At 41.3% G+C, this 20,237-nt stretch overlaps 1 protein-coding gene across 2 annotated transcripts in view; it reads right to left on the bottom strand.

Moving 5' to 3' along the window:
- Positions 1-3,017: 3,017 nt before the first annotated feature.
- The window catches only part of CDH22 (cadherin 22), a 224,914-nt gene continuing 207,694 nt past the window's right edge, over positions 3,018-20,237 (bottom strand). For both annotated transcript variants that reach the window (XM_053693516.1, XM_053693525.1), the window contains one exon: positions 3,018-4,221. In XM_053693516.1, coding sequence (XP_053549491.1) covers positions 3,710-4,221 — 512 coding nt within the window. In that variant the 3' untranslated portion in view covers positions 3,018-3,709. The remainder of the gene's footprint in view (positions 4,222-20,237) is intronic.

The following is a 20,237-nucleotide window of genomic DNA, read 5'->3' as shown; positions in this document are numbered from 1 at the left end:
TGGTGGCACATTAGATTGCACGCGCAGTGCCCCAAATTTGAAGTAGGAGGACCGACCAAGCATCTTTTTCCATCTCCCGGTTCCTAAAGTCGATGCCATATACATGTCCCCTGATAGGGGACGTAACAAGGATTAAACTGATAAGAATAGAACTACTTAACACACCACTCATATCTGGTGGCACATTAGATTGCACGCGCAGTGCCCAATATTTGAAGTAGGAGGATTGACCAAGCATCTTTTTCCATCTCCCGGTTCCTAAAATCGATGCCATATACACGTCCCTGTTAATCCCTGTTACACAACGTAACAGGGATTAAACTGATAGGAATAGTACTACTTAACACACCTTATAATAACGCAGAGAGAGGCAACGCAGAGAGAGGAGTCTGAAGAAGAGGAGTCAGAGGAGGAAGGTGGCTTTGAGGAGGTGGAAGACCAAACACAGCAGGTGTCCCAGAGGGCTTGTTGTCACCTTTTGGGGACCCTTGGTGTTGTACTTGGCTGGGTGGAGGAAGAGACCTTCAATGACATCAGTGTGGACAAGGAACAGGACATGGCTAGCTTGGTATCCAACCTTGTGCAAATGGGGAGTTTGCGGTTGTGCAAATGGACTGTTTGCGGTTGTTTGCGGTGCGTTAAACGGGGAGTTTGGTCTGTCACTGTGAAGCAGGCGTTACCCTTACACTACCTGATCGATACAACATCATAACTGATGTTTTAAAGCACGTTATTGCAAACAATTTATTAATGTTAGGTGATTTATGCCCTTTATGGCTTAAAACCAGACTCTGCATCAACTATGTAATTTTCCATGGGAGTTTTGCCATGGATCCCCCTCCGGCATGCCACAGTCCAGGTGTTAGTCCCCTTGAAACAACTTTTCCATCACTATTGTGGCCAGAAAGAGTCCCTGTGGGTTTTAAAGTTCGCCTGCCTATAGAAGTCAATGGTGGTTCGCCCGGTTTGCCCGTTCGCGAACAGTTGTGGAAGTTTGCGTTCGACGTTCGCGAACCCAAATTTTTAGGTTCGCGACATCACTATTCAGGGACACTATACAGTATTTAACTAACCAAACCAGACTTGTGGATAATTAACATTTACAGATCCTGTTTTGTAAATGTGTTTCCAAAGTGTTAATTTTTTTAATTTCTTTTTAACAGTTTGTGGTTGATGTGCTAAGTATTTATTTATTGGGTCACTGAACAAAAATACATATATTAATGGCAGAAATGTTCACTAGTGATCAGCAAAAAAGGGATAGGGAAGTCCAAATTAAACTTGCATAATTCAGACAAAGCATGCAATTTTAAGATAATTTTAAATTCACTTCAATTTTCAAATTGAATTTGTTCTCTTGGTGTCCTGAAAAAGAATATGTACATATCCTACACTAGGTGATTTGAACATGATCTTGTCTGAACAACAAGACTGCTCAGCAGCATAATGAGTGTCTGTGAATCTAGCACATTGTCATGTTAACATAAATTAGACAAGTAGTTGGCAAATATGGCTGACTTCTTTATTATTTTTGCTGACTCCTACATTTTGCTTTATAGGGGCCAGACAAGGTTGTCTATATATAACTACTTGTAAAATAATTCCAAAAAGGTATAAATCAAAAGTAAAATTCTAGGTGCTCTCTGGTATTTATCAAGTCCTACTTAAAACATTTTCAGAGAATCAAGATTAAATAACTAAATAAAAACTTAAACTATGCAAAAGATTTCCCAATCTACCACCTCTCCGGAAGAAATCAGAATTTGTGCCAATTTGTGATGTGAATGATTCTGTAGAAGCAAACTGATTTTTATTTGTTTTGCTTCTTGTGAATCTTAATACTCTACAGCAACTGGCCTGAGCATTGCATGAAAAATTATGATTTAAAACAAATTACATACTTTTTTGCATAGATTTCTGAAAACATTCTGTTCTCCAAACTGCAAAGCCAAAAGCCCCATTCTTGTTTAATGAAGGACGTGTTCATAGTAATCAAGAGGTAAGCATGCCTAGGAATAATTGGCTCAGCTGTGCTAATGCATCATCACCTTCAGGTGCAAGACAAATCTAAAGACAATGCTAAGTTTTACAAAATAAATGTATAGCTTAATGAGGAGATTTTTCCAGGTGGCAACGTAACATTGTTACATCCCATGCTGCATATTATGGGCCAAATGAAAAATGAATGGAATCAAACTGTAGATATAGCTGAATAGAATGCCGACATTAAACAGTAGCTGATTGAATATTTCACACACATCTCTTCTCACACACACTTCCTTATATGATTCTGTTGCTTTTCTCTCATCCCCCACCAATGCTGAGTTTATGGGTCTCTTAGGCCTGCTCTGATTAAATGATTTCTTCCTTTTCAGCAGAAAAACTAATAAGATCCTCAAAGGATTTTTCTTTTGACTTAAAAAAAGAACAAATATCTTAATTTGCATCCACCCTGCAAACTAATTGGTGGAAAATGAAACTGGTGAAGCCGCTTAATTAAATGAGGACAGAGTGAAATCCGACCAGCTACTGATTAGCTGGCACATTAATTCAGTTTGTGTGCATTTAGAGATGGATGTCGGAAGGGGAGGAAAGGGGGGAAACAGAGAGATAGGAAAACGAGAAAAAGGAAAACAGAAAAAGCAGAATAGGGAGAGAAGTGGAAAAAAAGGAACAACTGGATAACACGGTAGACAAAGTGCATAAAAAAAAACTGGTTGAAGTTATGATTGGTGAGAAGAAATTTCTATTAAAAGACGGAGACACTTATAAACAAATGAGCTTGAGAGTTCTAATATGGATTGCACTGCAGTTCAGTTACTATTCTCTCTTACTGTATAGTGTCCTCATTTAAAGGTCATAGAATGAATATATGTATTTCTACCCATTTGATAATATATTTCAGTATTTAATCTTTAGCCCCTGTGGGTGTCAGTTTTGCTGCCACTATCACTGGTCCTTAGGGTTACACTATTTGTTACTATCTCCCTTTTTGCATTAAGATAAGAGTCAAGTGATTAGAAGAAGCATAATTTTATTGTCCTCTGAAGAATTCTGATAATTTAACAACATTGCCTCTGGTAGCTGCTGAAGTGCATTGTGGGAGGTGTTATATCCATACTGGTCAGACGTTGACCTCAGAGTCTGTCATTCCAAGAAATCATTTGTTGCTTCTATTTACAAGGTTAACAACACCTAATACTTCAGATATACCCTCATGAGGATAAAGAACCAATCCCCCGGGGTTACCCTGTAATACGCAGCTGTGGTTAGACATGAAAACTCCCCTGGAAGGAGGAAAAATTCCAACAAGTGAAAACAGGCTGTATCATTACAGAAAGAGGTGTAGCAAAAACTTGAAGGACATGGCATGTTCATTGATTATATGTGTATATAATAATGCTGGGGGTGCTGGAGTAAAGTGAAATGCAAAACGATGCATATTGACAATGGCTGTGCATATCATTTGGGTTTTTGACATAATGATATCAGTATGGTCAGGTAATAAAATTAATATATGATGAGTAATTGCAATAACGGGAGTAATAGAATGAATGGATATTGTATTGGAGTACAGACTAAAGAGAAACAAGAGTGATATGCTATTATGATCAGACACTGATATGTAGTATACAGGGAGCATTTCTTCCCTTAAAGTGATAGTATAAGGTTGTGTCTTGTTACCCTGATAAATAGGGGAGTGTAGGGGCTAGGACCCCTGGTTTTCTTCTTGTACCCTTTGTCCAGCATACAGAGAAGCTAACTGACGGAACCGAGGTCCCCAAGAGCCAAGCTGTGAAAAGTCTTGCTCTGAGCCTGTGGACCAGCTACTAATTGAGCTGAGAGAGGCAGCACTGGAGCCTGAGCCCTCAAAGGCATAAGTCTGGAAGGAGTCATATGGAGGCACTGATGAGTCCTGATCCGCAAGCCTCACCTTCCTGCTGATATAATCCCTGAAGAGTGAGAAGTCCAGCTCAGCCCCTGGAAACCACTGGGGAAGTGGGTGACGTTGGGATGGGAGAGTACCATCCCCTCCAGCCTCACTACCCTCATTGAAGTTGTACAAGCTGCGTAGGGCAGACATGTCATATGCTTCAGTGTCCTGCTCTCCCCCTCCCTCATCGTTGTACTTAATAACATTGTCCCTCATGTCTTCATCTTCATCTGATGTCAGGTGACCCTGATGATGTCTCTTCAGTGCCAGGATAAGTAGGATCAACACTGAGGGATAAACAAGAAAATATACATAATATGTTTGTGTTTATCACAGCACTGTAGATAATACATACATTAATAAAAATGTCTCTAAGGAAAGATGGAAAGGTACAAGCTCAACATAGGAATATTGCCCTGCCATTCATTCATCTGCAGTTATATAAATTAATAAAGCAAAACAATTAACATGCAAATACTTCCCATCTACATATTCATGAATAATGTATAACATCTTTTATGTTTATGTATTTATTATTGCATATTGTTAGTTAAAACTCTATACAAAGTTACTTAAATCTAACATTTAAATGGGTAATAAAAACAAACCTAAATCTCGCGTTTTTAATCTAGCATAGTAAAAAAAGTATTGTAATGCACATTCATTATTTATGTTGCCTGCTGTTATTGTAATTAACTTGAAAATGTTTTCTGATTATAGTACTGTACTATCTTTCTGAGGTTTCTATGTATGCAAAAGTAGTAAAAATGTATTATGACATATAAATATCACCTAAATGACATAAGACATTGTTTTTTCACTTGATTCCATCCCCTCTACAAAATGTTTTAAAGATGCAAATTTTACAAAATCCAAACCTTTTCCGGTCCCAAGCTGTTTGGATAAAGGGTTTTCAACCTGTATATAATTTTTTTAAATAAATAACCTGAATTTGATATGATATAAAGGCCTTACTCAGTAGGTGTTTATAAGGGGTTTTATGCACTAACGATAATATATCATTTTCCAATAAATAACAGTATTAAACTGGTACTGGTATCAATTAGTTCAATAATTTCACTAAAATGCTTCTAATGACCACATATCCCCACCAGCACTTAACTGGCAAATAAAATATGAACTCAGAGGTCTAAATTTATATAGAAAGCAATTTTTTTTCTAGTATTAAAATAATGCACAAAACTAATTCAGTCCTGATGATAATCTACCAAACAAAGCAGATGCCAAGGGCGCCTTCACGACATAGAGGGGCATGTGCATGGCTGTAACTTAATTTTGCAAAAATTGCCCAGCACTGACAAAGAAAGCCTGCATTTTAGGGGGGATTTATATTGTCTGTGGACTGGTAGAATTCAACATGCATGCTAATAATGCCTTCTCTAATCCGCCGCCCCCCCCCCGCATCGCTAACACCTAATTCAAGTTATTAACCCCTAAACCGCTGCCCCATCATCGACAACATTAAAAAAAGCTATTAACCCCTAAACTACCGACCCCCGTATTGCAAATACTAAACTAAACCTATTAACCCCTAAACCGTGACCCCCACATTGCCATCAATACAATAAACCTTCTAACGTCGTCACTAGGTTCCTTAATAAAGTCCCATGGGTTTCAATACCATTTGTATGCCGATGACACCCAAATCTACCTCTCTGCACCAGACCTACCTCCTTCCTTACTAACCCGTGTCACTAACTGTCTTTCTCACATCTCATCTTGGATGTCCTCTCACTACCTTAAGCTAAATCTCTCCAAAACTGAACTCCTTATTTTTTCCCCCTTCTTCCAATGTCTCCCCCCCCCAAATTTCTATAACTGTTGATAATTCCATCATTACCCCTACCCCGCACGCCCGATGTCTTGGGGTCACACTTGACTCAGATCTTTCCTTCACTCCTCACATTCAGTCCTTGGCTAAAGCCTGCCACTTCCACCTTAAAAACATTGCTAAAATTAGACATTTCCTTACACAAGATACAACCAAGATTTTACTCCACTCTCTCATCCTTTCCCGCCTCGACTACTGCAATTCCGTCCTCTCTGGTCTACCTAGCTGCCGCATAGCTCCTTTACAATCCATTATGAATGCCTCTGCCAGGCTCATCTTCCTTACTCATCGCTCTTCATCTGCTGCACCTCTCTGCCAAGCCAATCTGGCTTCCTCTTGCCTCTAGGATTAAACATAAAATCCTCACCCTGACATATAAAGCTCTCAACTGCACTGCTCCCCCCTACATCTCAGAACTTGTCTCTAGATATTCTCCCTCCCGTCCCCTTCGATCAGCTCAGGATCTCCTCCTCTCCTCCTCTCTTACTTCCTCACATTCACGTTTACAGGACTTCTCCAGACTGGCCCCCATCTTGTGGAATTCCCTGCCTCGCTCCATAAGACTCTCCCCTAGTTTTAACAGCTTCAAGCACTCCCTAAAAACTCTACTATTCAGGGATGCATACAACCAACACTAACCTTTCCTAATGCCATTGCTTTCCCCTTGAACCCCTTAGATTGTAAGCCTATGGGCCCAGCTGTTCACAGATCGCTTCATAAGAGCCGATTACAACAGTGAAACTCTTGGCAGGGCCCTCTACCCACTTGACCCCTACAACAGCTATCCTGTACACCGACTATGTTTACAGCGCTGCAGAATCTGTTGGCGCTCTACAAATACCTGATAATAATAATAATAATAATTCTAACCCCTAAACTGCCGCCCCCGCATCACAAATACTAAACCAAACCTATTAACCCCTAAACCGCCGGGCCCCTACATCGGACACACTAAATTAAACTATTAACCCCTAAACCTTACACCCCCTAACTTTAAATTAAAGTTACAATATAACTATCTTAAAATAAATAAAAATTTACCTGTGAAATGAAAAAAACCTAAGCTTAAACTATAAACAAAAAATACAAAAACTAAGTTACAAAATTAAAAAATCTGAACACTATGAAAAAATAAAAAAAACACAATTACAATATAAAAACACTAAAATTAAAAAATCTGATAACAAAAATAATAAACAAAATTATCAAAAATAATAAAAAATAAACCTAATCTAATTCCCAAATAAAAACAAAAAAGCCACCCCAGAATACAAACACCCCCTAATCTAACAATAAACTACCAATAGCCATTAAAAGGGCCTTTTGTATGGCATTCCCCTGAAGCAATCAGCTCTCTTAACCTCACCTTACTTTTGTATTCATGAACTTCACACATTCCTAAAGACTCTTTCTCCCCCTTGCACTTCATCCCAAAAATAGTCTCATTACTGCAAATCTGCATCTCATCTCATGTCACTCTCCCTCTTGCTCATACTAGCTGCTGGTGACATCTCCCCTAATCCTGGTCCCCCACAACTTCCTAGGCTTGCACATCCATGTGTGCCTTTCTATAGATTTCAAAAACAAAACTCTGGTAACCTTATTCTCATTCCTCTTGCATCTAAAGCCGCCACCCCCTTCACTTGTGCACTGTGGAACTCTCGCTCTGTTTGCAACAAGTTCACTTGAATCCATGACCTCTTTATCTCCCACTCTCTCAACCTTTTGACTCTTACAGAAACCTTGCACTCTGCATCAGATACAGCATCCACTGCTGCACTGTCACATGGGGGTCTGGACTCCAGCCACACTCCTAGGTCTGGCAATAGACAAGGAGGTGGTGTTGGTATTTTACTTTCCTCTCGTTGCACCTTTCAACAAATACAGCCCTTCTCTTCCCTCACATTTTCTTCATTTGAAGCACACATGATTAGTTTATTCTCTCCCCTCTCTATACATGTTGCAGTCATATACTGACCCCCTGGCTACTCAACTTAATTTTTAGATAATTTTGCTGTCTGGATTCCTTATTTCCTTTCCTCAGTCACCCCTGCCCTCATTCTTGGTGACTTCAAAATCCCTCATGACTATCCCACTCACAAAGATGGTCACTCCCTCGATCTGATTTTCAGCTATCGATGCACTCTCAAATTTCACAAACTCCCCTTATCCTCTTTCTGACCATCATCTCCTCACTTGCAACATCACATCCCTCCCTACAATCCCCCCTTCCTCTACCCCTCACACCAAACTTCACAGAAGCACTAAAGTCATTAGATCAGCAACAGCTCGCTAGCTCTCTTGAACCTCTCCTCTCTTCCATCCCCTCCTTTTCCTGCCCTGACAAATCTATCTGCCACTATAACTCCACCTTTACATTGGTCACTGACAATCTGGCCCCACCTACCATAGCTCAGAAACCACACTCTAATCCTCAGCCCTGGCATACTCCTCTAACATGGTACCTACGCAGATGTTCCCGTACTGCTGAGCGACACTAGAGAAAATCCCGGAGTTCAGCTGACTTTCTTCACTATAAGTTCATCTTGAACTCCTACTATTCTGCCCTTAATCTTTATAAGCAACAATACTTCTCTACTCTCATCTCTACTCTTTCCTCTAACCCAAAATGTTTGTTTTCCACATTCAATACTCTTCTCCATCCACCCCCACCTCCTAATACAACTTCTCTCTCAGCTCAAGATTTTGCCAGCCACTTCAATAACAAAACTGACTCCAACAGATATGAAATCAGCTCTCAACATACTACCAATTTCCCATCCCTTCAAAAGCTCACTATCATCCAAAACCCAAATAGCCATACATTTTGCTCTTTTGCCCCTGTTACCGAGGTAGAAGTTTCTGCCCTTATACTGTCCTCCCACCTCACTACCTGTCCCCTTGACCCCATCCCCTCACAGCTACTCCCTATCTTCTACCCTTACCCTTATACTCACACACATCTTCAACCTCTCCCTCAGCACTGGTATATTTCCCTCATTTCTAAAACATGCACTGGTCACACCTATCCTGAAAAAAACCTCTCAATCCAACCTCCCCATCCAACTACCGTCCTAGTTCCCTACTCCCTCTTGCTTCAAAGCACCTTAAAAAGCTAGTATATGCATGCCTATCCCATTTCCTTACACTAAACTCTCTTCTTCACCCACTACAATCTAGATTTCATCCCCATCACTCCACAGAGACAGCAATTGTCAAGGTTACCAATGACCTACTTACAACAAAATCCAAAGGCCACTTCTCTCTGCTTATTCTCATTGATCTGTCTGCAGCCTTTGATACTGTTGACCACCCTCTTTTGCTCCAAACCCTCCAATCCTTCAGCATCTGCGAGACAGCTCTCTCGTGGTTCTCTTCCTATCTATCTAACCATACCTTTAGTGTAGCCTTCTCTGGAGCATCCTCTGCCCCATTACCACATTCTGTTGGGGTACCTCAAGGCTCTGTCTTCTGTCCCCTTCTCTTTTCAATCTACACGTCATCATTAGGTTCCTTAATAAAGTCCCACGGGTTTCAATACCATTTGTATGCCGATGACACCCAAATCTATCTCTCTGCACCAGACCTACCTCCTTCCTTACTAACCCGTGTCACTAACCGTCTTTCTCATATCTCGACATGGATGTCCTCTCACTACCTTAAGCTAAATCTCTCCAAAACTGAACTCCTTATTTTTCGCCCTTCTTCCAAAATCTCCACCCCCCAATTTTCTATAACTGTTGATAATTCCATCATTATGCCTACCCCACATGCCTGATGTCTTGGGGTCACACTTGACTCAGATCTTTCTTTCACTCCTTACATTCAGTCCTTGGCTAAAGCCTGTCGCTTCCACCTTAAAAAAATCTCTAAAATTAGACATTTCCTTACACAAGACACAACTAAGATTTGAATCCACTCTCTCATCCTTTCCCACCTCGACTATTGCAACTACGTCCTCTCTGGTCTCCCTAGCTGCCACCTAGCTCCTTTACAATCCATAATGAATGCCTCTGCCAGGCTCATCTTCCTTACACGTCGCTCTTCATCTGCTGCACCTCCCTGCCAATCCCTTTACTGGCTTCCTCTTGCCTCCAGGATTAAACACAAAATCCTCACTCTGACATACAAAGCCCTCAACTGCACTGCTCCCCCCTACATTTCAGACCTTGTCTCCAGATACTTACCCTCCTGTCCCCTTCGCTCTGCTCACAATCTCCTACTCTCCTCCTCTCTTGTTACTTTCTCATATTCCTGTTTACAGGACATCTCCAGACTGGCTCCCATCTTGTGGAACTCCCTGCCTCACTCCACAAGACTCTCCCCTAGTTTTAACAGCTTCAAGCGCTCCCTAAAGACTATTTAGGGATGCATACAACCTACACTAACCTTTCCTAATTCCGTTGTTTTCCCCTTGAACAAAACTCTCGGCAGGGCCCTTTACTAATTTAATCCCTAAAAAAGTTATCTTGTATAGCGCCCTGCGGAATCTGTTGGCGCTCTAAAAAAAAACTAAGCTACCCATTGCCCTTAAAGGGGCATTTGTATGGGCATTGCCTTTAAAAGGGTAATCAGCCCTTTAGTGCCCATTAAAATAAAAAAATCCCTAATCTAAAAAAAAAACACCCCAAAAAATAAAAAACCTAGCCCTAACCACAAAAAATGTACTCACAGTTCCTGAAGTCCGGACATCCATCTTCATCCAGACGGCGACATCTTCATCTATCGCGAGTGCGTCTTCTATCTTCATCCCGGTGGCGCGGAGCTGTGGTGGCGTGGAACTGAGAAAAAACGGAGACGACAATGACATCCAGCACGGAGCCTCCTCTTCATGAGATCTCCGCCACACACTGAAGTGTGAATGCAAGGTACCCATTTTATATTTGGGGTACCTTGCATTCCTATTGGCTGAACATTTCAAATCTGCCAATAGGATGAGAACTGTTTAAATCCTATGGGCTGATTAAATATTTCAGCCAATAGGAATGCAAGGTACCTCAATCATAAAAGGGGTACCTTGCATTCAATCTTCAGTGTGCGGCGGAGATTGCATGAAGAGGACGCTCTGCGCTGGATGTCGTCGCCACCACAGATTCTTCTCAGCTGCGCGCCACCGGGATGAAGATAGAAGATGCCCCCATGATGGATGAATATGTCGCTGCCTGGATGAAGACTTGTCGCCGCCTGGATGAAGATGGATGTCTGGACTTAAGGAATTGTGAGTACATTTTTTGGCGTTAGTGTTAGATTATTTTTTATTTTTTTGGGGTGTTTTTATTTTTTAAATTAAGGATTTTTGTACGTTTTTAATGGCCACTAAACAGCTGATTGCCCTTTTAAGGGCAATGTCCATCCAAATGTCCCTTTAGGGGCAATGGGTAGGTTAGGTTTTTTTAGACTTGGGTTTTTTTTATTTTTGGAGGTTGGTTGGGTGGGGGGTTTTACTGTTAGGGGTTACTCTGTAATTTTTTTTATGTAAAAGAGCTGTTTAACGTAGGGCAATGCCCTACAAAAGGCCCTTTTAAGGGCTATTGGTAGTTTATTGTTAGATTAGGGGGTATTTTTATTTTGGGGTGGCTTTTTTGTTTTTATAGGGGTATTAGATTAGGTTTAATTTTTCTTATTTAGGATAATTTCGTTTATTATTTTTTGTAATCTTAGATTTTTTTTATTTCTCTTGTAAGGTGTATCCAGTCCACGGATCATCCATTACTTGTGGGATATTCTCCTTCCCAACAGGAAGCTGCAAGAGGATCACCCCCAGCAGAGCTGTCTATATAGCTCCTCCCCTAACTGCCACTACCAGTCATTCTCTTGCAGCTCTCGACAAGATAGGAAGTAGCTAGAGAGATGTGGTAAATTTATGTAGTTTATCTTCAATCAAAAGTTTATTATTTTCAAATGGTAACGGAGTTGTACTGTTTTAGCCTCAGGCAGAAAGTTGAAGAAGAGTCTGCCTGTGGTTTTTGATGATCTTAGCAGGTTGTAACTAAGATCCATTGCTGTTCTCACACATAACTGAAGAGATGAGGTAACTTCAGCTGGGGGAATGGCGTGCAGGGTCTCCTGCTATGAGGCATGTGCAGTTTAAATTTTTCTAGAGAAATGAATATGCTAGAAAATGCTGTTAATACCGGATTTATTAAAGGTAAGCCGGATTACAGTGATTTAATAACGACTAGTATCATGCTTGCTGTAAAAGGTAATATTTGTATTACTTTCTCACATTACTGAAAATAAGATAACGTTTGCTGGAAGTGTTTAAACGTTTTTTTCTACATATTGGTGATAAAACTTTATTGGGGCCCAGTTTTTTCCACATGGCTGGCTAGATTTTGCCTAGGGATAGTTTTTTATGGCCCTCTCACTGTGAGTACAGGTTGGGAGGGGCCTAATTTCAGGCCTAAATCATGCAGAGGTTTTTGCAGCTTGAGACTTCCAGCTTCCCTGAAGGAGTCCCCTGAGCACTTAGGACCTCTACAAAGGGTTTTTGTGCCTTCAAAAGTCGTTGTATGGGCAGGTAGGGCCACAGCAGAGCTGTGTCAGTTTGTTGTGACTGTTAAAAAAACGTTTATTTCGTTTTTTTGATCCGGTTTTGAAACTAAGGGGTTAATCATCCATTTGCAAGTGGGTGCAATGCTCTGTTAGTCTATTATACACACTGTAAAAATTTCATAAGATTTACTGCTTTTTATCACTGTTTTTCAATTTCTGACAAAATTCAGATCAGCCCCCGATCCGGTAACGGATCTAGTAGGGGGCAGACTTTCTCTCTTCGCCCAGGCTTGGGCAAGAGATGTCCAGGATCCCTGGGCGTTGGGAATTGTGTCCCAGGGATATCTTCTGGACTTCAAAGCTTCTTCCTCCTAGTTATGGGAGTGATCCACCCAGTTCCAAAGGAGGAACAGGGACAAGGCTTCTATTCAAATCTCTTTGTGGTTCCCAAGAAAGAGGGAACCTTCAGACCAATCTTAGATCTCAAGATCCTAAACAAATTTCTCAGGGTCCCATCTTTCAAGATGGAGACTATTCGAACCATCCTACCTATGATCCAGGAGGGTCAATACATGACTACCGTGGACTTAAAGGATGCTTATCTTCACATTCCGATACACAAAGATCATCATCAGTTTCTCAGGTTCGCCTTCCTAGACAGGCATTACCAGTTTGTGGCTCTTCCCTTTGGGTTAGCTACGGCACCAAGAATCTTTACAAAGGTTCTGGGGTCACTTCTGGCGGTCCTAAGGCCGCGGGGCATAGCAGTAGCCCCTTACTTAGACGACATTCTGATACAGGCGTCAAATTTCCAAATTGCCAAGTCCCATACGGACATTGTTCTGGCATTCCTAAAGTCTCATGGGTGGAAAGTGAACGAAAAGAAGAGTTCTCTATCCCCTCTCACAAGAGTTTCCTTCCTGGGAACTCTGATAGATTCTGTAGAAATGAGGATTTACCTGACAGAGGACAGGTTGTCAAAACTTCTAAATTCCTGCCGTGTTCTTTATTATACTTCTCGCCCTTCAGTGGCTCAGTGTATGGAAGTAATCGGCTTAATGGTAGCGGCAATGGACATAGTTCCGTTTGCCCGCCTACATCTCAGACCGCTGCAACTCTGCATGCTCAGTCAGTGGAATGGGGATTACACAGATTTGTCCCCTCTACTAAATCTGGATCAAGAGACCAGGGATTCTCTTCTCTGGTGGCTATCTCGGGTCCATCTTTCCAAAGGTATGACCTTCCGCAGGCCAGATTGGACAATAGTAACAACAGATGCCAGCCTTCTGGGCTGGGGTGCAGTCTGGAACTCTCTGAAGGCTCAGGGGTCGTGGACTCAGGAGGAGGCACTCCTTACAATAAACATTCTGGAACTAAGAGCGATATTCAATGCTCTTCAGGCTTGGCCTCAGCTAGCGGCAGTGAGGTTCATCAGATTTCAGTTGGACAACATCACGACTGTAGCTTACATCAACCATCAAGGGGGAACAAGGAGTTCCCTAGCGATGTTGGAGGTTTCAAAGATAATTCAATGGGCAGAGATTCACTCTTGCCATCTATCAGCTATCCATATCCCAGGAGTAGAGAACTGGGAGGCAGATTTTCTAAGTCGTCTGACTTTTCATCCGGGGGAGTGGGAGCTCCATCCGGAGGTGTTTGCACAGTTGATTCAACGTTGGGGCAAACCAGAACTGGATCTTATGGCGTCTCGCCAGAACGCCAAGCTTCCTTGTCATGGATCCAGGTCCAGGGATCCCAAGGCAGTGCTGATAGATTCTCTAGCAGCGCCTTGGTCCTTCAACCTGGCTTATGTGTTTCCACCGTTTCCTCTGCTCCCTCGTCTGATTGCCAAGATCAAACAGGAGAGAGCATCGGTAATTTTGATAGCACCTGCGTGGCCACGCAGGACTTGGTATGCAGATCTGGTAGACATGTCATCCTTTCCACCATGGACTCTGCTTCTGAGGCAGGACCTTCTACTTCAGGGTCCTTTCAACTATCCAAATCTAATTTCTCTGCGGCTGACTGCTTGGAGATTGAACGCTTGATTTTATCAAAGCGTGGTTTCTCCGAGTCGGTCATTGATACCTTAATACAGGCGCGAAAGCCTGTCACCAGGAAAATCTATCATAAGATATGGTGTAAATATCTTCATTGGTGTGAATCCAAGGGTTACTCATGGAGTAAGGTCAGGATTCCTAGGATATTATCTTTTCTCCAAGAAGGATTGGAGAAGGGTTTGTCAGCTAGTTCCTTAAAAGGACAGATTTCTGCTCTGTCTATTCTTTTGCACAAATGTCTGGCTGAGGTTCCAGACATGCAGGCGTTTTGTCAGGCTTTTGTCAGAATCAAGCATGTGTTTAAACCTGTTGCTCCTCCTTGGAGTTTAAATTTAGTTCTTAAGGTTCTTCAAGGGTACCAAATCTGTTTTTTAACCTAAGGTGGTATCTAATAAAAATATCAATCAGGAGATTGTTGTACCGTCACTGTGTCCTAATCCTTCTTCAAAGAAGGAACGTCTTTTAAACAATCTTGACGTGGTTCGTGCTTTAAAGTTTTATTTACAAGCTACTAAAGATTTTCGTCAAACATCTGCATTGTTTGTTGTCTACTCTGGACAGAGGAGAGGCCAAAAGGCTTCAGCAACCTCTCTTTCTTTTTGGCTAAGGAGTATAATACGCTTAGCTTATGAGACTGCTGGCCAGCAGCCTCCTGAAAGTATTACAGCTCATTCTACTAGAGCGGTAGCTTCCACATGGGCTTTTAAAAATGAGGCTTCTGTTGAACAGATTTGTAAGGAGGCGACTTGGTCTTCGCTTCATACTTTTTCAAAGTTCTATAAATTTTATACTTTTGCTTCTTCGGAGAAAGGTCTTGCAGGCAGTGGTGCCTTCCGTTGAAGCGCCTGCCTTGTCCCTCCCTTCATCCGTGTCCTATAGCTTTGGTATTGGTATCCCACAAGTAATGGATGATCCGTGGACTGGATACACCTTACAAGAGAAAACATAATTTATGCTTACCTGATAAATTTATTTCTCTTGTGGTGTATCCAGTCCACGGCCCGCCCTGTCATTTTAAGGCAGGTGTTTTTTATTTTTAAACTACAGTCACCACTGCACCCTGTAGTTTCTCCTTTCTCTTGCTTGTCTTCGGTCGAATGACTGGTAGTGGCAGTTAGGGGAGGAGCTATATAGACAGCTCTGCTGGGGGTGATCCTCTTGCAGCTTCCTGTTGGGAAGGAGAATATCCCACAAGTAATGGATGATCCGTGGACTGGATACACCACAAGAGAAATAAATTTATCAGGTAAGCATAAATTATGTTTTTTCATAATTTTAGTTTGTTTTTTTTGTAATGTTAGTTTTTAATAATTTTTTCGAAGTTTTAGGATTTTTTTATTTTTATTTTAGTTTTTAAAAATAGTTATGTTAGGTTTATTTATAGTTTAAGCATAGTTTTTTTTATTTATTTCACAGGTAAGTTTTTATTTATTTATTTTAAGATAGTTATATTGTACCTTTAATTTAAAGTTAGAGGGTGTTAGGTTTAGGGGTTAATAGCTTAATTTAGTGTGTCCCGATGTGGGGGGCCGGCGGTTTAGGGGTTAATAGGTTTAGTTTAGTAGTTGCGATGTGGGAGGCGGGCGGTTTAGAGGTTGTCAAAACTTCTAAATTCCTGCCGTGTTCTTTATTATACTTCTCGCCCTTCAGTGGCTCAGTGTATGGAAGTAATCGGCTTAATGGTAGCGGCAATGGACATAGTTCCGTTTGCCCGCCTACATCTCAGACCGCTGCAACTCTGCATGCTCAGTCAGTGGAATGGGGATTACACAGATTTGTCCCCTCTACTAAATCTGGATCAAGAGACCAGGGATTCTCTTCTCTGGTGGCTATTTCGGGTCCATCTTTCCAAAGGTATGACCTTCCGCAGGCCAGATTGGACAATAGTAACAACAGATGCCAGCCTTCTGGGCTGGGGTGCAGTCTGGAACTCTCTGAAGGCTCAGGGGTCGTGGACTCAGGAGGAGGCACTCCTTACAATAAACATTCTGGAACTAAGAGCGATATTCAATGCTCTTCAGGCTTGGCCTCAGCTAGCGGCAGTGAGATTCATCAGATTTCAGTTGGACAACATCACGACTGTAGCTTACATCAACCATCAAGGGGGAACAAGGAGTTCCCTAGCGATGTTGGAGGTTTCAAAGATAATTCAATGGGCAGAGATTCACTCTTGCCATCTATCAGCTATCCATATCCCAGGAGTAGAGAACTGGGAGGCAGATTTTCTAAGTCGTCAGACTTTTCATCCGGGGGAGTGGGAGCTCCATCCGGAGGTGTTTGCACAGTTGATTCAACGTTGGGGCAAACCAGAACTGGATCTTATGGCGTCTCGCCAGAACGCCAAGCTTCCTTGTCATGGATCCAGGTCCAGGGATCCCAAGGCAGCGCTGATAGATTCTCTAGCAGCGCCTTGGTCCTTCAACCTGGCTTATGTGTTTCCACCGTTTCCTCTGCTCCCTCGTCTGATTGCCAAGATCAAACAGGAGAGAGCATCGGTAATTTTGATAGCACCTGCGTGGCCACGCAGGACTTGGTATGCAGATCTGGTAGACATGTCATCCTTTCCACCATGGACTCTGCTTCTAAGGCAGGACCTTCTACTTCAGGGTCCTTTCAACTATCCAAATCTAATTTCTCTGCAGCTGACTGCTTGGAGATTGAACGCTTGATTTTATCAAAGCGTGGTTTCTCCGAGTCGGTCATTGATACCTTAATACAGGCGCGAAAGCCTGTCACCAGGAAAATCTATCATAAGATATGGTGTAAATATCTTCATTGGTGTGAATCCAAGGGTTACTCATGGAGTAAGGTCAGGATTCCTAGGATATTATCTTTTCTCCAAGAAGGATTGGAGAAGGGTTTGTCAGCTAGTTCCTTAAAAGGACAGATTTCTGCTCTGTCTATTCTTTTGCACAAATGTCTGGCTGAGGTTCCAGACATGCAGGCGTTTTGTCAGGCTTTAGTCAGAATCAAGCATGTGTTTAAACCTGTTGCTCCTCCTTGGAGTTTAAATTTAGTTCTTAAGGTTCTTCAAGGGTACCAAATCTGTTTTTTTACCTAAGGTGGTATCTAATAAAAATATCAATCAGGAGATTGTTGTACCGTCACTGTGTCCTAATCCTTCTTCAAAGAAGGAACGTCTTTTAAACAATCTTGACGTGGTTCGTGCTTTAAAGTTTTATTTACAAGCTACTAAAGATTTTCGTCAAACATCTGCATTGTTTGTTGTCTACTCTGGACAGAGGAGAGGCCAAAAGGCTTCGGCAACCTCTCTTTCTTTTTGGCTAAGGAGTATAATACGCTTAGCTTATGAGACTGCTGGCCAGCAGCCTCCTGAAAGTATTACAGCTCATTCTACTCGAGCGGTAGCTTCCACATGGGCTTTTAAAAATGAGGCTTCTGTTGAACAGATTTGTAAGGAGGCGACTTGGTCTTCGCTTCATACTTTTTCAAAGTTCTATAAATTTTATACTTTTGCTTCTTCGGAGAAAGGTCTTGCAGGCAGTGGTGCCTTCCGTTGAAGCGCCTGCCTTGTCCCTCCCTTCATCCGTGTCCTATAGCTTTGGTATTGGTATCCCACAAGTAATGGATGATCCGTGGACTGGATACACCTTACAAGAGAAAACATAATTTATGCTTACCTGATAAATTTATTTCTCTTGTGGTTTATCCAGTCCACGGCCCGCCCTGTCATTTTAAGGCAGGTGTTTTTTATTTTTAAACTACAGTCACCACTGCACCCTGTAGTTTCTCCTTTCTCTTGCTTGTCTTCGGTCGAATGACTGGTAGTGGCAGTTAGGGGAGGAGCTATATAGACAGCTCTGCTGGGGGTGATCCTCTTGCAGCTTCCTGTTGGGAAGGAGAATATCCCACAAGTAATGGATGATCCGTGGACTGGATACACTACAAAAGAAATAAATTTATCAGGTAAGCATAATTTATGTTTTTTCATAATTTTAGTTTGTTTTTTTTGTAATGTTAGTTTTTAATAATTTTTTCGAAGTTTTAGGATTTTTTTATTTTTATTTTAGTTTTTAAAAATAGTTATGTTAGGTTTATTTATAGTTTAAGCTTAGTTTTTTTTATTTATTTCACAGGTAAGTTTTTATTTATTTATTTTAAGATAGTTATATTGTACCTTTAATTTAAAGTTAGAGGGTGTTAGGTTTAGGGGTTAATAGCTTAATTTAGTGTGTCCCGATGTGGGGGGCCGGCGGTTTAGGGGTTAATAGGTTTAGTTTAGTAGTTGCGATGTGGGAGGCGGGCGGTTTAGAGGTTAATAAATTTATTATAGTAGTTGAGATGTGGGGGGGGCGGTTTGGGGGTTAATAGCTTTATTAATTTAGTTGAGATGTGGGGGCCGGCGGTTTAGGGGTTAATAGGTTAAGTTTAGTATTTGCGATGCAGGGGGCCGGCGGTTTAGGGATTAATACTTTATTTTAGTGTTGGCTATATGGGTGGGGCGGATTAGGGGTTAATCATTTTTTTTATAGTATTTGCAATGCGGGGGTGGCGGTTTAGGGGTTAATAGGTAGTTTATGGGTGTTAGTGTACTTTGTAACATTTTTGTTATGAGTTTTGTGAAACATTTTTGTTTCGCAAAATCCATAACTACTGGTCTCTAATTGCGGAATGGATCGCGGTGGTATAAGTTATAACGCTAGCAAAATAGCCAGACCGCACAACCTGTAATATGGGTGAAAATTCCACACTCAAAAGCCATTTTTGAGTGCGAAATGGAGAGTTGCGGTACAGGCTAAAACCCTTGTGGTATAGCAGTACAGCTGTGACTTGTAATACGGGAGACCTGCCATTCCTTTCAAAAAGGCCAATTTTTCAGCGGTATACCCCTACCGCAAAACGTGTTATCTCCCTGTAAGTGACTACTGAAGACTAAGATCTAGATTACAAGTGGAGCTCTAATTTATCACGTGCACGCAAATGGACAAATTTGCCCATTTGCGGGCACACAATAAATAACCAGCCATTACAAGTGGATAGTTATTGCTACCGCAAGTTAGCGGTAGAAATTTGCGTTTATAAAATTAACCAGAGATCAAATCTCTGGTTAATTTTTAGAAATGTGCACAAAATGCCCCCAAAATACTTTCATAAAAAATTAAGATAGTAGCATCTTTATTTTTTAATAAAGTAATTGCACTTAGCAGTTTTTGGGGGCTAAAGCTGGTGGCTGTAGGGTGTCAGAAAAAATGGCACTGAAAACTGCCTTTACATTGCAGTCTATGGGAACTGTGTATTCCCTGTAAATATATATGTATATGCTTATATACATATATATTTACAATTTGCTGCCATCACTGCGCAACTTACCCCGTTCGCTGCACTAGTTCTCATGTCGTGTCTCACAGCATGAGAATGAGGCTCCCATTGGAGCCTATGGAAGCGCGCTTTTGTGAGTGCAATGCTTCCCAGCAATGCGTGCGCTGGTATTACTCAGTGGAGTGCGCTGCAATTGTAATCTATCCCTAAATGTTTGCTCAAAAAAGTTATAAGGGCTCAAATATATGAGAAAGAGAAAAAAAGGCTGCAAAGGGCTTTAATATAGAGATACAAATATAAACATGTCTAATGATGGATATGTATATATGTATGTATTTGAAAAACAAAAAGAATAATGTTAGAAAATACCCTTAATCCAGCACAGACTCATGTACCAGAATCAATAAAGTTCACAGGCAACAAGTATACCAAAAATCTGAATGCAGACAAGGGTGCAGCACAATACACTAAGTTTATTAACTAATAAAATGCATATAAAACAGAATACATTCTGTCTGGTTATAAAGATGTAATATAAATTCATAATACACCAAACAGACAAGCAAAAAAGATCATACAAAAGAGAACTGTGGTACTGCTATAGTCCATAAGTTAT

The sequence above is a fragment of the Bombina bombina genome, chromosome 1 (assembly GCF_027579735.1).
Source record: "Bombina bombina isolate aBomBom1 chromosome 1, aBomBom1.pri, whole genome shotgun sequence".
Lineage (NCBI taxonomy): Eukaryota > Metazoa > Chordata > Amphibia > Anura > Bombinatoridae > Bombina > Bombina bombina.
This window is presented reverse-complemented; position numbering and strand designations above follow the sequence as displayed.